At 50.3% G+C, this 15,410-nt stretch overlaps 4 protein-coding genes and 1 non-coding gene across 5 annotated transcripts; 3 read left to right on the top strand and 2 right to left on the bottom strand.

The window, feature by feature from the left end:
- Positions 1-243: 243 nt before the first annotated feature.
- Positions 244-1,902, top strand: FMAN_07202 (uncharacterized protein; the record flags this gene model as incomplete). The annotated part of the gene is made up of 1 exon (XM_041830796.1): positions 244-1,902. One exon carries the CDS (start codon positions 244-246, stop codon positions 1,900-1,902), a length of 1,659 nt encoding a protein of 552 aa, XP_041681424.1.
- Positions 1,903-2,926: 1,024 nt separating this feature from the next.
- On the top strand, positions 2,927-3,021 carry tRNA. The gene is made up of 2 exons: positions 2,927-2,964; positions 2,986-3,021. It is a non-coding gene; the product is annotated as a tRNA-Ile (tRNA).
- Positions 3,022-3,422: 401 nt separating this feature from the next.
- Positions 3,423-8,277, bottom strand: FMAN_07203 (uncharacterized protein; the record flags this gene model as incomplete). The annotated part of the gene is made up of 9 exons (XM_041830798.1): positions 3,423-5,444; positions 5,492-5,635; positions 5,688-6,182; positions 6,234-7,109; positions 7,158-7,599; positions 7,648-7,712; positions 7,765-7,794; positions 7,873-8,000; positions 8,064-8,277. 9 exons carry the CDS (start codon positions 8,275-8,277, stop codon positions 3,423-3,425), a joined length of 4,416 nt encoding a protein of 1,471 aa, XP_041681425.1.
- A 2,423-nt stretch (positions 8,278-10,700) lies between these two features.
- Positions 10,701-12,425, bottom strand: FMAN_07204 (uncharacterized protein; the record flags this gene model as incomplete). The annotated part of the gene is made up of 3 exons (XM_041830799.1): positions 10,701-11,609; positions 11,681-12,158; positions 12,415-12,425. The coding sequence occupies 3 exons, from the start codon at positions 12,423-12,425 to the stop codon at positions 10,701-10,703; spliced, it is 1,398 nt and encodes a 465-aa protein (XP_041681426.1).
- A 768-nt stretch (positions 12,426-13,193) lies between these two features.
- FMAN_07205 (uncharacterized protein) lies at positions 13,194-15,239 on the top strand (the record flags this gene model as incomplete). The annotated part of the gene is made up of 1 exon (XM_041830800.1): positions 13,194-15,239. One exon carries the CDS (start codon positions 13,194-13,196, stop codon positions 15,237-15,239), a length of 2,046 nt encoding a protein of 681 aa, XP_041681427.1.
- Between the last annotated feature and the right edge of the window lie 171 nt (positions 15,240-15,410).

Consider the following 15,410-nt stretch of genomic DNA (forward strand, 5'->3'; position numbering starts at 1 on the left):
CCTCGGCATACGTTCTGCATCGACAATTCATCGGAATCCAACTTTGGTCGATTTTATCGATATACCCACATCGCTTAATTTGGTCGCCTTGATTTATACAAACGCTACTTTCTAATCCGACCGGCTACTTCCTTCAACGCAAGAACTAGTCGAACCACATTCTCTGTCTATTTTTATTATCTCTCGAATCTTTAGATTTACGAATCCCGCTTTGAGCCAAGGACGCAGGCGGTCTCGCTCAAAATGTCTTCCAACGGTTTCGCTAACGGCCTCTCCATGCCCACTGGCGGCCTTGCTGCCCGTCGCGGTGGCCAAAACCCCAAGCCCCTCTCGGTTGATCTCATCAACCAGACAAAAGACCAGGACCCTGGTGCTCCCACCCCTCGCACCAGTCGTTCACACCTTCTTGCTGGCCTCAGAACGGCCCCCAAGTCCGCTACTGCTGCTTCCTTCGGCCCTCAATCTCCCACGACCGCCGGTCCTACGCAGCAGTATGCCCGGAACTCCATGGCTGGAAATGCCTATGGCATGGGCCAGGACAACGCCTACAACGCCCCCAAGACGGCCTATCCCCAATACGGTACTCAGAACAACTACAACTCAATGGTAGGCCAGCAGTACACTGTTGAACAGGTTCTGGCGCCCCCTGAGCTTGCTATGGATGAGCAGAACCATGACGATCCTGGCCTGTACGCCCAGCTTCTTGCTACCAACATGTACCTGGCTCAGCAGCAGCAGCGCCTTCAGCAGCAGCTTAGGAATGTCCAGGCAGCTGCTCAGCAATTTCAGCAGCTGAACCTAAACAACTCTCAGTTCACACAACAGCAAATTGCTCTATATGAGCAGCAGCAGCAGCTCCAGAACCTGCAACTTAACGTCCAGGCTGCTTTCAACCAACAGCAGCAAGCCCAGCAACAGGCTCAGCAGCAAATTCAACAGCAGCAGCAACAGCAAATCTACTACAACCCTATGACTGGTCAGTATTTTGTTGGAGATCCTCAGCCTTCTGTTCAGGTCACTTCGCCCTACAACGAGCAGCCTTCGACCCCCGGCTTTGGTGGCTTCCACCACCAACAGAACACGCCCTCTGTTCAGGTTTCTCCTCCCGTTGAGTCTCAGCCTTTCTCGTTCCGCAGCAACTCGCCTCCCAAGCGCTACGAGTCCCCCACCGAGGTTGCTCCTCTTCCTCCACCTTCTGCTAATGCCTTCCGCCGTGGACACAAGAAGGCCTCATCTTTGGCTCCCGTCAACAGTGTTCTAGCTGCTTCTTTGTCTTCTGACGCTCCCAAGTCTGCTGGACCCAAGACTTCTACTTTCCCAATCACTCCCTTGACTGGTGGATACGGACCTGGTCAGGCCCGTGCTGGAGAGCATCCTATCCGTCAGCCCCGTGGACCTCCTTCCCTGGACGAGCTCAAGGCTAAGCCCACTGCTAAGCACGAGGGGAGCAAGAACTTCTCTGCTCGCACTCGTCGTTCCGCTGTGCACAATCTTGTCCGTGCCGGCCTTGAACGCCGCAAGGGAACCGGTAGTTCTTGTGGAAGCATGAGCCCCGTTTCCGAGACTGCCGAGGAGTCTTCAACACCAATCACCGATAACGAGTCCGATTCCGGCCGCAGTGGATCCGGCAGCCTAGCTGGTGATATGGAGTGCCCTAGCTCGCGCACTTCTGCTAGTGGTAGCTGGGGAGCTATTGGCTCTGATCGTCCCAGCTCGCGACAGAAGGCTCGCAAGAGCGTGGACAGTGTGGACAGTGTTGCCTCGAACACGGAGAGCGAGAACAGCTCTTTTGCTAATGTGTTCAAGAATGGCGCTCTGCGAGCCGCCAAGGCACAAGACTCGGCTGATAGCCAGCGTAAGGCACCTAGACTGGTGCTCACCAAGAGCACCCCCGCTGCTTAAAAGGTGACGCTTCGGCCGGAACCCCTAACACTGTCACGATTTACGCGCCCGGACTTTTTCTTTCTGTTCACACGACTGCTTGGACTGGCGGACTGCATTTTCATGGCTGTCGTTTAGTCTTTTCTGATCACGCTGGGAGTCCTGTTACCATCTGCATGGGGTGGATGAAACACGTTTTCCTTATCTATTTCCGCGAATTTTACTATTACAGAAGTTTTATAATTCACTTCACAGTCTCTCCTTCAGACTTTTCTTCTTCGTCACGACATTGGGGGGATCGCCCGGGGATAATCTTGTCTCAGCCTAGATGGACGAATGGGTTATTTGGGGGGGGTTGATGAGGAATCTTTATACCAATGAGGATGAGAAACCATCACCGGGGAATAAAGTCTGGACTGGCGGCCTCTGTGAGGCATTCAGCCAGCCCCTGATGTGATTTACGGCCGGCGTTCCTACGGGGACAATGTTTCGGCAAATTTGACATTTGCTTTCTTGCATTCGTTAAGGTACCACGTATTGTCTTTCTCTGCTGGTCATGGCCCAGGTCCCAGGAGACTTGGTTCTTTTCATGTCAAGGGGTACATACTATGCAGGCAGCCAGGAAACCTGGTATGCTATCATGGACCGATATGTGAACTGGCATGGGAAAGGCATATTCATAGATTAGTTTTACAATGGCACAATCACAATTTGAAAGCCACTTGATATTTATTTGTTCATATAATGACATGTCTTTGTGAGGATGAATTCGTCATGTAAAGGATATAAGAACCAACCATATGTCCTTCGCATAAACAATTCATACAGAGATACACATATGTCTGAGGAAGCCTGATCTAAACTCCTCACATATAACCCAAACATTTATCACACTTATCCTAAGCTTAGGATAGATATACTCTTTATAAATTTAGGATGATATTATGATGAGTAGTTATGACTACATCTCGTCTGCCTTCCGCTTGTCCTGGATCAGCTCAAGTTCCCCAATCCGACACCGACCTTCAACAATCACATCTGGATGGCTTCCGTAGCTCAGTTGGTTAGAGCGTCGTACTAATACTTCAATCCGAGTGTTCGGTAATGCGAAGGTCTCAGGTTCAAGCCCTGGCGGGAGCAATCCCAAAGGCCCTCCAGATCAATCTTTTGCCGTTTCTGGCAATTATGTGATGTCTTTTTACGTTGTGTCGTGATGTCGTGAGCTTGTGTTGTGGTGTTGAGGTTGTGTGGATGTTTGGAAGCAGGAGCGGAAAGGGAAGGGAATGGGAAGAACAAAGTGAAAAAGTCGGCAAGAAGGCAGTATTGATTGACAAAATGAGTTGCTTCATAATGTTTTGTCTCTTTCATGTATGTATTGTCTTTGTCTTGTCTTGTTTTTTCATGCAATCGCAGTTTCGCTGCTTCTTTACCCATCCTCATGTCTATCATGTAGCCCCTGAATTATCATATCGTGCTCTTCATATTATGCATTCCGCTCATCTCTCATCTTCGTCTCCATCCTTTGGTTTCCTTTCAATTCGTCATGTCCATTTGGGCTCTCCAGGCATTCGACTCCGTCTCTTACTTATGCCCACTCGTTCTGCTACCTCTGGCAACCCCGGAGATGCCATGCTGCCATCTCTACTGCCGAGCCCGTCTCTACTACTTAATCCATCTCTACTGCTCAACCCATCTCTGCTTCTGAGCCCATCGCGACTACTCGGCGCGCGGCCCACATTCTCCTTATTGCTCAAGCTGCTGTCGCTTCGCGCGCTCATGGTAATATCGTTGCGGGAGCTCAGGGCTGGACTGTTGCCGTTGGCACTGATCCCAATAGCTGCCCTGGAGCTACCCGACGTAGCTAGCGAAGTGCGAGGGAGGCGACTCTTTGCGGATACAAACTCGCCGCTGACACGCCGGGGGATACCTGTTGGCCCATCCCTACTTCGGGGCCTGTATAGTGCTCCCTCTCGTTCTCGTTCGACAGCAGCTGTTCGCCGTGGGCTCGCTGCTACTTCGATATAAGTATTACTTGCAAGACTACCCCGGCTCCTATGTGTAGGTGTCTGCGGAACTGAGGCCGACGAATGTAAGCCAGGGGGCGTGTAGCTTGCACCCCGTCGGGATCCTGGCCTTCTTGACGACGATGAGCTTGGTACAGCACTGGAAGCTCCCTCACCGGACCTTCCACTTGGCTCGATATTGGACCGCACCAACTCTGAAGCGAGGTTTCGTACAAGGACAGCCGAGTCCTTCTCCGATAGAGTTTGAATGGCAGCCATGAGAGATCGCACTTGGGAGCTGTTGAGGGATCTCGTTCCATCACCACTGCCCAAGCCAGGCTCGCAGGCATCCATGATAGTCCTCACCAGTCTCAGGAGGTTAAGTCGCACAACCGCCTTCTTGTGAGTCAAACGCTGCGCAATCCCCGCAAACATCTCGGGCTTCGCCAGCGAGGCCGCGACTGACGGGCTGAGGCGTAGCAGTTTGAGCAGTGGTTCCAACAAGTTGGAATCAAAGGCGTTCACCCTGTTGGTGCTGAAGCAGCTAATAATCGCTCGTGTGAAATTACCATCAGCAAGGTGAGTCTCTACATTAGCTGTTTCCTCTTGTAGCCAGACCAAGATGGCATCGAGCGCAGTAACCTGCCAGTACTGGTCTGTGAGTAGTGATACGTAAAAGTTGAGACCTTTGTTCTGCCACAAATATCTGCGGCCCTTGGACCCTGAGTGTGCCATGTCGCAGAGTATTGGTAGCGCAAATTCCTTCGGAGGCCGGTCGGTCTGCATGATTCGTAGGAGCAGAGGAATAATACCACCGACAGCAGCATCCTCCTGTCGTTCCTTGCTCAGGCGACAGAGGTTAAATAATGTGTTGAGAACCTGATTAGATATCTCGCGGAAATGTGTCTGGCCCTTCTTCATGCTGTAGCTCAGAAGATCAATCAAGAATTCGATAGCATCGGCTGAGTGCAGCGACTCAATCGTTGTGGAAAGCATCGAGAGGTTCTTGATGAACTTGAGCATTGTGATCTGATGTATCGGCGTCATGCGCCGCAGATCCTTTAGTACACTCTTCAGAACTTGCCGATCTGCTACGACCTCCTTGACGTAGTTCTCTGCTTGGCTGAAGAGATAGAAAATGTTGACGATTCGTCCTTCAACGAGTTCACCAAGCTCGTCCTCACCCTCTTCGTCTAAGACTCGGTGCAACACAAGTGCCAGTGGATATAAAATCTTGCTTCGTGAGAAGATTCTGCAAAAGTCGTTCTTGGGGGTTGGCCCTTGAAGCTCAAATACGTTCCAGATACCGTTGACCCCAATAAGAACAAGGTCTCGAGTAACGTCGTAATCCTCATCAAGAAACTCGACCAGCACGTTCAGCCCACCTGCGGATACAAACATCTGGAGGGTCAATGTCGACGTTTGATACATTTGACGGACAAAAGCAGCCGCCTCTAGACGAATCTCATCTGAGTATTGGCGCGCAGCAAACTTGGTAATGATGGGAATGCCACCGACGAAACACAGGTTTTCTTGAATTTCCACGTCGTCCAGGATGATCTGAAGAGTTAGCAGGTCGCGAGTATACTACGGGCACTAAAACTTACTGCATTGACGACTTTGAGGAGCTGCAGGATCATGTACTGCCTGCTTTTGACTGTACAAGGCTCCAAAATTTCAAGAATAGGTAACAACCCGTGAGCGCTGATGATTAGATTCTTCACCTCGTTGTTCTCCCAGAGCAAGGCAAGCTGTGATACGTTAACAAATTGGTTCTCTGTGTGAAGGACAACAAGAACTTACCAAATCTTCCGAGAACTCAGCCAGGGCATCCTCACCCTCAGTCGTTTTGAGAGACCTTACCAAGTCCTCTACTCTCTCGGCTAACCTGGCGTGTCGATCTCTGGCAATGTTGGCCTCAAGATCCATCTCATCCCATCCTGGGTCCATCGATGCGAAGGGATCGTCTTCGTCTTCGTCGTCGCCTAACCAGGAATTGCTCGATACGCGAGACATGAGCATCAAACCGCCATCCTCGGACCCCTTTTCACTCTCCTCCTTCTCCGCTATTGACGATTCAGGTCCGAAAACGTCGCTAAAATCTTCGTCGTCATCTTCTGCGAACTTCTGGATTTCTATCGATGATCGTGTTCGTCGCATTGGTCTGTCAGGGAGAACTGATGGCCGAGACAAAGGCTTCTTCTTCATACTACCTGAGCTAGATTCCTGCATTGACCTCGGTAATGATGTAAGATCAGATGGATGAAAGAGTTGTGGTGCATCAGTCTGTCGTGAGTTCTGTAGGTATGTGAGCTTTGATCGCATGGGGTGCAAACACATGTAACTTACTCGTCTAACAGCTTGATTCGCATTGTGGGTGAAGACATTATCGTTATCCACGAATAAATCTGAGAAGTCTTCCATACTTTGTTCCCGATAGATTATATCAGGCCTTGGTGGAAGCTCGAACTTCGTATTTAGATTTGATTTTGTCGGCGATCTGGTCCGGCCAGCGCCAGCGACCTTACTTGAGCTTGACTTATTTCGACTGTGCGTTTTCGCAGGCTCTGAAGATTTCGTGGGCTTCTTCGGTAACGGTCTGATTGTCTGCTCCTGTGGATCAATGTCTTGCCAAAGGCCTGGCCCCTTTATTGTCATTAACTCGCCCTCAAAGTCGTCATCGTACGAATTACTGTCATTTCTTCCATCATTCACTGAGGCAAAGGCTTTGAGACGATCACTTGATAGCAGACCACCGAAGTTGTCTTGTGGCTTGAGATGAGGCAGTTGTAGTGCGCTTGGTGAAATAGCTGTCGCAAAATCATCGTCCCAGTTGTCATCATCTGTGATACGGTCAGGATTAAGCAGAATACTCAGATACCGAGACTTTGACGCACCAGCTAGTTCAGGCTTACTGAAGGCTCCTGCTCCTGGACGTAGTTTTGCAAGTGATAGTCCTCCCTTGGCGGGAGTTCCACCAAGAAATCTTGACGAAGGCCCGGCATCAGAGCCAGTCGATTGTCGAAGCCTTGGTCCGGAGGATTTTAGAGCTTTGTTCCATTGCTTCACTTCCTCCACGGCATCGCTGAAATTGGCTGGTGTTTTTGATACGGGTGCTTCAGTTCGGCGACAGCCTGTGATCCAGGCATGACGAAGTAGTTTTCGGGCAGTCACACGTAGATTGGGGTCTTTTTGGAAGCATTGCATGAGAAAATCACGGGCGGCCTGCCGAGATCAGTAAAAACACCCTCAAATACAACTGGAGAGACTCACAGCAGAGATGCCTTCAGGCAGTGGGGGGTGATCGTCGTTGACAATTGCGAATAGAGCAGGCATAGCGGCCAAGTTGTGATATGGTGGTTTGCCTTGAAGAAGCTCGATAACCGTGCATCCAACACTCCAGATATCGGATGCAGAACTCGCTCCGGAAAGCTGAATGATCTCAGGGGCCATCCAATATGGCGTGCCGACAACCTGTGCCTCCTTATCCTGACCACCAGCGAGGGTGCTGGTTGAAACGCCGAAGTCTGCGAGTTTGACGGTGCCGTCCTTTGTGGTGAGAATGTTGGCGCCTTTGATATCTCTATGTATTACACCCTGGTCGTGCAGGTATTGTAGTCCCTGCAGGACTTGCGTCATGTAGACCCCAACCAGATTCTCGGGGAACTTGCCATATGCCTTGCATATTGAGTGCAGAGAGCCATTCTCACAGTATCTAGATTTGTTAGTTCCAAAGCTTCAAAAGTAGAATCGAGTCGCATACTCTAGGATAATGTTCAAGGCGTCAACGGACTTGACAAAGCCAATGTACTTGACGATGTTGTCATGCTACTTCTTGTTAGTCTTCAGATATGATACCATCTCAGACCAGGATTCCTACATGAAGGTTCTTGAGCAGATCGATTTCACTCTAAACAGCACTCACTCATGTCAGTTCGCCTGAATCACAAACCATTGAGCTTTAGGGTAGAGCTCAGAAACAACCCACCTCGATCATGCGCAATTCGCTCTTGGGAAGATCTGCGAGCTTGATCTGCTTCACAGCAACCGCCTCGCCATTTCCCCAGTTGAAAGCCTTGTACACAGATCCGAAAGCGCCTTTCCCGAGGCATTCACCTAAACGCTAAAAGCAGAAAAGGTAAACATTAGCGACAACTTTCTACTAAACCCTGCTGCTACTCTCGCTTATCATGATATCCGACTTTCCAGGGATCGGGATCGAACGCCGGTGATATTGGTAGTTGGATATACGCACGTAGTCCTTGAGCCCTGGATCTTGAAGGGCAGAGCTTTCTCGTATCTTGTCTTTTCGTGAGGGCGTTCCTGGTGTATAGGGTCGTTCGCGGGAGGCCACGGCAGCGCGGCCATTGGCGTGGTACTGCCGCTCGGGCATTATCTCTCAGGCGCTCTCTAACTCAGTAATGCTCTGGTTTGGCCGGCACAAGCTGGTTTATGCCTCCTCGGTGAAAGCAGAGGCAGTTTGGCGGAGGAAGGACAATGTTCAGGCCAAGACGGAGATATCATTCCCGGCGAATATCGAAGGAAGGGAGCGGAGCGGCGCAGTGTAATTCGTTTCTACATATGAAATCGGGTTCGGTACAGAGCTGTTGTCGTCGAGCCTGGCGAATGTAGTTGAGCTCGTTGAAAGCTTGGTTGACGTCGTCAGCGTGGTCGAGGAGGGGAATGGGATGGACAAGGCCCGTTCGTTCGGTCGTTTCGTTTCGTGCGGTCGCTAACAGAACAGCCCAGGGTTAAAGGAGGGACAGGATGAATAACCCGGAAGGGCAAGGGATTGAATTGCGTGAGTTTGTTGTTAAGAGAGGGAGAGAGAGTGAGTGGAAGGGTCGTAGAAAAATAAAATGAAGTAGACTTGGAGAAAGACAGAAAAAAAAAGCAAGGTAAGAAACTGGGTGGAAATTCGGAGCAGGACCAAAAAGCCACTGATCTCCAATCAATCATGCGCTGGACTGGACTCGACTGAAGGTGTTGTTTCTCGTCTCAGATTCACCTCCATCTCACTAGACTAACTCAACTCATCAGGCAGTGGAGGCTCGCAACCCAACCCGAATCGGCCCAGGGCCTGGGGCAGCCCCGTAAGGTGATGGATGGTCGGTACATCCTCGTGGCCCTGGACTGCTCGTACTGTACCTTGAGCTGTGCTCGTTGCGTGACGGGGTGCCCGGGGGCCCGTGTCGCCTGCAAGTCCAGCGCTCTTCAACGCCCAGCTTCAACTTGCAGGGCCATCCCCCACTAGCTCGCTCGCTATTCAATTCTCCACACTCGCTCGACACAAGCAACCTAGCAATGCAAGCAACAACACGCCGACTTATAAAAACAATTCATTGTTAGTAGGACTCGATGATGATGTCAACATCGATTCTCAGCACCAGTTTCAAGAGACAAAGTTCTTGGTATGTTTTGGAATTCTTCACTTTCAAGGAACGCTCCACCTTTTGAAACAGTTCATGTTCATGCCATGCCATGTAAGCCAAGGCAGTGGATGCATTCAGACACAGACAGGCACACGCAACCCAATATTGGTTGGTATTCTAGTATTCTCTTCCAAGTCAACAACATATCTCATCTCCGCTTATCATTAAACAAAAGTACCGACTTCATAACTACGCCCTCTAAGCTAATAAACTCCAACAACGGCCGAACATGCTTACCACACTTCAAAACAAGCCTCACCGTCGACGATCAACTTGGAAACTCATCCGTCACACAAACTCTATAGCCATCCGGGTTATTCTCTTTCAGCCAGCTCCTCCGACGCCTCAAATACCTATTAGTTAGTCAACTTATGTCTTTCCCTGTCAGCAACGACCAACAGCCCAATCGAAATACCTTGCTCGAGGACCGCGCCGATCCAACCCTCGAAGCCACTAGTTAATGCGTCTCATATCATGCCAGCAGTCAAGTCAGCTCGACTTGACTTGCTTGATAGAGTTAAGTTACAAGGCGTCAATGCCAAGCTGGGAAAGATATCGTATCTCACCGTCGATCGATATCGTGCACGGAGGCTCTCTTTTCTTGTTTTCCTTGTATGTAAGCTGAACCATAAACTAAACTGAGATTGCAATCTCATTTCTCGTTCAAAGCGCCTCCGCTTGGCTCGGCATTACGTGACGCTGCCATGACGATACTTCACGCCCTCTACAGACACTGAAGCTGAGACATTCACCAATACAGTAATATATCGCAACTTATGAGTTATGGCATTCGGTTTCTCCCTTGGCCGCAGGGTCGTCTTTGAGTTTGATATATCATGTCGGCAGCCGTGCTCAACAATCCCTTATACTGCCTCAGGGGAGGCTTATGCCGGCAAATGGAGTGTGATTTCACTAACTGAGCAGCATGTATTGGACGACAAAAGAACATCATATCAACTTGATACCTTATGTCCTCGTATTGCTTCACCGTAGCTGTACATATCGCAAGTTGGCAGCACGTAGCCGTCCCGAAGACAAGGTCCTTCAAGCCACACCAAGATAGATCGACCAGGATCTCACAATGATGTGCGTCTAATCGTGGCCGCTTTATGGACCAGCAATCCCGGCAGTTATCCATCATATCAGTATGTGGTAGCACAAGCAACGGTCCAGAAGTATGTGTTCATTCAACGTCAACTTTCATTAGATCTTCTCCATGCTCATTGTCGAGCCAAAATGTTAAAAACCGTACAACTATGATACAATCCATTGCTGACACTGCTCAGTTTTCCGTTTAACGCCGTCTGACCAAATCTGTAGCAAGTAATCCCGGTATTTTATATCCCGCTTCAAATCGAATGCAAACTGGTAGCGTGCGCCCTCTTTATTCTGTCCCGTCCCCTGGTAGGGTTCGACTGAGGCCAGCCTCAGCCCACCATTCATCGGGAATATCTTCACGTCGTGCTAGGCTACGCACGATGCGCTGCATTCCCATCCAGTCATCTTCAACGTTTGTGTTGCTGCCTGATGCTGTTGAACTCTCTCGGTTCTGTCTGTTTCGTTCCGGTCCTTGCTCATCGTCTGAATTGCCCACGGACAAGTGTCCCACCCAGGCGGGACGTGATCGGAGGGAGCGCTCTCGGCGCAAGGTCCTGAGCCTGTGGTGACGATCACTGGGCACTAGTCCATCCGGGGATCTTCGTTGTCTGAGATCAGAACCAACTGCTGCGTTATCCCGAATGGCGCCTCCATCAATTGGGGAGTCTTGGCCAGCTTCAGGTAGTCTTACGTGAACACGTCGCATCTCTGCCCGGCGTCTTCTAATTCGATCCAGAACGCTCAGAGTCTGGTCAACGTCTTCAGTTTCGGAGCCTTCGCAACCCGACTCACAGGCCTGGTCAGCCAGCGCGTCAAGGTCTTGATCGGGCGTGGTGAAAGAGGTGCCTGATGTAGCACCGGCGCTCTGAGATGCAACATTTGATGCAAAAGAGGAACCTGCGCTAGGTGGTTGAGGGTCAGGGGTAAGCGTGGATAGGAGAGTATCCCAGACCTCTGGACTGAGGCTCCTATCACGGTCGCCAAGGCCGTCGACACGCTGCATAGGTGCGAATCGCGTAATCCTGTTTGACGCACGGAGAGCTTCGCGCATTGCGGAGCGGTGAGCTCGGCGCTGGCTCATTTCTTCAGAGTCATCTGTGCGAATCACGGGGTGCGTTACAGCAGAAGGAAGTCTCTGCGGTTGAGCTCCATTCTCTTCAGGAGCTCGTCCGGGAAGCGCAGACACCGGTACAATCTGAGTTAGTCGTTAGTGAAATCATATAACTTGCACAATTGGGACAAAACGTCAGCGATGATAGAACTTACCACTGCAGGACGAGGTCGAGGGCCCTCGTGCCAACCCAGATCCCAATCATCGTATAACGGCTGTGAATTGGTGTTGTTTCGGTCTTGCGTGTTGCTGCCATCCCTAAATAGAGAGTTTATGCGCTCTTCAAGCATGTCCCTTCTGCGATCATCTGATCTAGCCATCTCTCTAAGAACATCGCGAAACGGTCTCGCTCGGCGCAGCCCATCAGGACCTCTCGTAGTCTCTAGATCAGGTGGGAATCCAGCTTCAGCCCATGGTACAGAGCGACCATCTCGGCCGGTCAGAGTACCGGACTGTTGTAGCGAACCATCATTTAAGCGGTCGCGAATTGAGAAAATACGGCGATGCGCGGCGCGGCGTTCAATTCGTTCTGTGCGTATAGTGCGACGAATCGCGGAGCGGGGTGGCGACGTCGCACTGCTCTTCTCTGCAGCTTTGGAAGGGAGATCTGACTCAACGGGGGCAACAAACAATCTGCAAGGCAAGGTTAACAAGTGCACGGTGTTGAGAGGACGAGGCCGTCACTACTGCGACGAATATGCAAAGCACGAAGCGCGCAATCAAGCAACGGATGTGCGCATTCGCGACATTTGCAGCATGCCTTTGCGTTGATATAGTGAAGCGATGGCGACAACGACAAGATCGATCGACCGGGGCATCACTACGTTGGCGCGATGGCAACGAAGGTAACGGACGGGTAGGTAGGGAAAAAAAACAAGGATGCGCTTACGGGAGGCCCATGACTGATTTAGTGGAAAGTGAATGACGAAAACGAGCGAAAACAGTGAATCAAGGAATCAAAGAATTAAGTCGAGATGATTGCAAAGACCAGAAATTGTTATCATTGATGAAAAGTCGATAGAACAGTGATGACGATGCTGCCTAGAGTAGCAAGGTTGATAAAAGCCAGCGACAAATGCGTGAAGCGTGAAGCGGGTAATTAACCAGTGGAGAGGATGAAAGAACGGAGTGGGCAGCAGGCAAAGGGGGTGCGGGGGGTTCAAGATGCAGCTCCAGGGCAGGGAGACTGCGATGAAATTATTTGACCAATCAGAGGATCTAGAGCTCTTGAGGCTTAGAGCCCAGGGCGTTCAGTTCGCGTGCGCGTCTGATAGTGCTTTCTAAGGTGTCGCGATAAGGACTGTTAGTGGACGACTAGCTTCAGCCAATCAACACTAACAGACCACATCTGACCATCCGCTGAACAGATTGAAGACTGCACAGCCACAGAGCCACATCAGACCACTTTCATCGGCGTTCGGAGAGCGGGTGAGTGTGGCTTGCAACACCCCACCCCATGTCGACATGAATTGCCCCAAAGTGAAAAATAATGGACATAGTAGTCTCACTCACGTCGTGACGTCTATAACGAAACTCATCTCATAATCATCACTAAATACGCCAATCCGCCCTGGGTCTGACTCAATCAGCATCTCAGGAGCCTCATACGGCATTTCTCCTCCCCAGCGCCGGGCTCCGATGAGATGCCGTCTCACCTAAATCTTCATCATGTCTTCCATTCAGGAAATCCAGTTCGCCATTAGCCGTATCAATCGGGTCTTGGCCAGCAAGAGGACACCAGGTTACAGAGATATTCGACTAGGCCTGGATCGTATCAACCGTGCCATACCAGACAAGCAAGAGTGGAAGGGTATTCACGTTGCTGGCACCAATGGCAAAGGCTCAATATGCACCTTTCTTGCTGGTATGTTCAAGCTCGCTGGTCTCGGTTATGGAAGCTTCACATCCCCCGCCTTTCCAGAGAGGCACAATGGGGTCACAATAAATGGCCTTTATGTGAATCCGCGAATGTACGAAATGGAAATGAAGCATGTTGAGGAAAAGTACAACCGTATTGCTGCTGGTTGGAAATACAAGCACGGACAGGAGCCTCCGAATCTGACACCATTCGAGTCCGAAACAGCAACAGCATTCCGAGTATTCAACAAAATGCATGTTCCCTATGGTATCGTCGAAGTTGGCATGGGTGGTGCCACAGATGCAACCAATGCCATGAAGCAAAAGTCTGTCACAATCATCTCCAAGATCGGCCTCGACCACCAAGAGTACCTCGGAAATTCCATCGAACACATTGCCAAGGTCAAAGCTGGCATTATGCAAAGGAACGTTCCTTGTATTGTTGACCACACTAACAAGCCTTCTGTCATCCATGTGCTACGAAAACATGCTCGAGAAATTGGAACAGACATCATCCTCACATGGAAGGGCGAACCATTACTGTTAACTCTCGACAACTCAAAATGGATGCTTGAGAGTTACCAAGTTCAGAATCTGTTGTGTGCAGCTATGGCTTTCCGTCATCTCTTCCCGTTGCAGGAGATCAACTTGGACAAGCTCATGGAAACCGATCCTTTCTTACCAGGCCGATTGGAAACAGTTCAAGTCAACGCGCCACTTTCTGGTATTCAGCCGCGGGAAATCCTGGTCGACGGTGCTCATAACATGTTGGGAATCACAGAATTGCGCAACCATGTCAACAAACGACTACGAAAAGGTGACCAACCAGTGACCTGGGTTATGGGTATGTCCCAAAGCAAGCACAAGCCTTTCTTCAAGATGATGGAAAGGCTTGTCGAGCCCCAGGACAACTTTGCTATGGTTGAATTCACTCAAGGTCCCAATGATCCTCAGCCTTTGCCCGCCTCATTCGGTACCGAATACGCCCAGATGAAACAAATCGCTCCTGGCAATGTATACTCTGGAACGCCTGACATCGCGAGTGCTCTCCCATGGGCTTGCAAGAAGAGTGACGGTGGTCCTTTAGTGGTTACGGGGAGTCTTTACCTGATTCGACAATTATTGGGTCTCAAAGGCATTCGTCGAAGAAGAGAACTAGGTACGAGGAGACCTGGCAGAGCTCAGCTCTACCGATATTCCAAGATTGCTCGGGAGAGAAATCTGACAGACGAGGAGGCTCGGGAGTTCAAACAGGCGAGACGACACCACTTCCTATCACCGAAACGAAGTAAGGTCTTTGCCCAAGTACACGACGGCGGCCCTATCCAACCACTAAAGGTACCCGTCAAGACAAGAGAGCTGCAAAGGATGGCTGCGTTTCATAATAAACAGGCAGAGGCATATCGGAAGTCTATCGCCGCCATTAAGAGGGATATGGAAAGCCCAAAGAAGAAAGCAGATAAGCCTGAAACGGCCGTGGAAAATGTTGCCTCCCGTCTAGCAGACTTGGAGGCACAGGCTGCGAAGCACAAGGCAGAATATGAAGATGCCATGTTCAAAATTAGGGGATATCGTGCACTACCGCACATGAAGTACAAGAGTCATCGACAAGTGTTTGGGTATCCAGCGACCCCCAAGCCCCCAACCAAGTCCCCTTTCCAACCGGCAGGGTCGAAGAAGAAGCGCAAAGGCAAATCTAAACACTTGTCGAAGGACAACAAGGAGAGCTTTAAAGACCAACTCGCTGCGGCTGAGAAGCAAAGGGCACTGGAGATAAAACAGGCCAAGGCGAGGGACAGCAGCGATCCCTTTGAAGCACAGGTGGCTGCTAACAGGAAAACGGAGGGAAACTCATGATGACTTGGAATGTTTGAATATCTATAACGCAAATGTACTATCACAAAGCGATTTACGTATTGGCAGGGGAAATGGGATGGGCAGATTTGGTAGAATCTATATGTACATTACCAGGGTAGAGGGGGCAAAGTCTATCTCAATCTATCATGAAGCTCCAGTCCTCCAATGTAA

Source organism: Fusarium mangiferae (genome assembly GCF_900044065.1).
Source record: "Fusarium mangiferae strain MRC7560 genome assembly, contig: FMAN_scaffold005, whole genome shotgun sequence".
Classification (NCBI taxonomy): domain Eukaryota; kingdom Fungi; phylum Ascomycota; class Sordariomycetes; order Hypocreales; family Nectriaceae; genus Fusarium; species Fusarium mangiferae.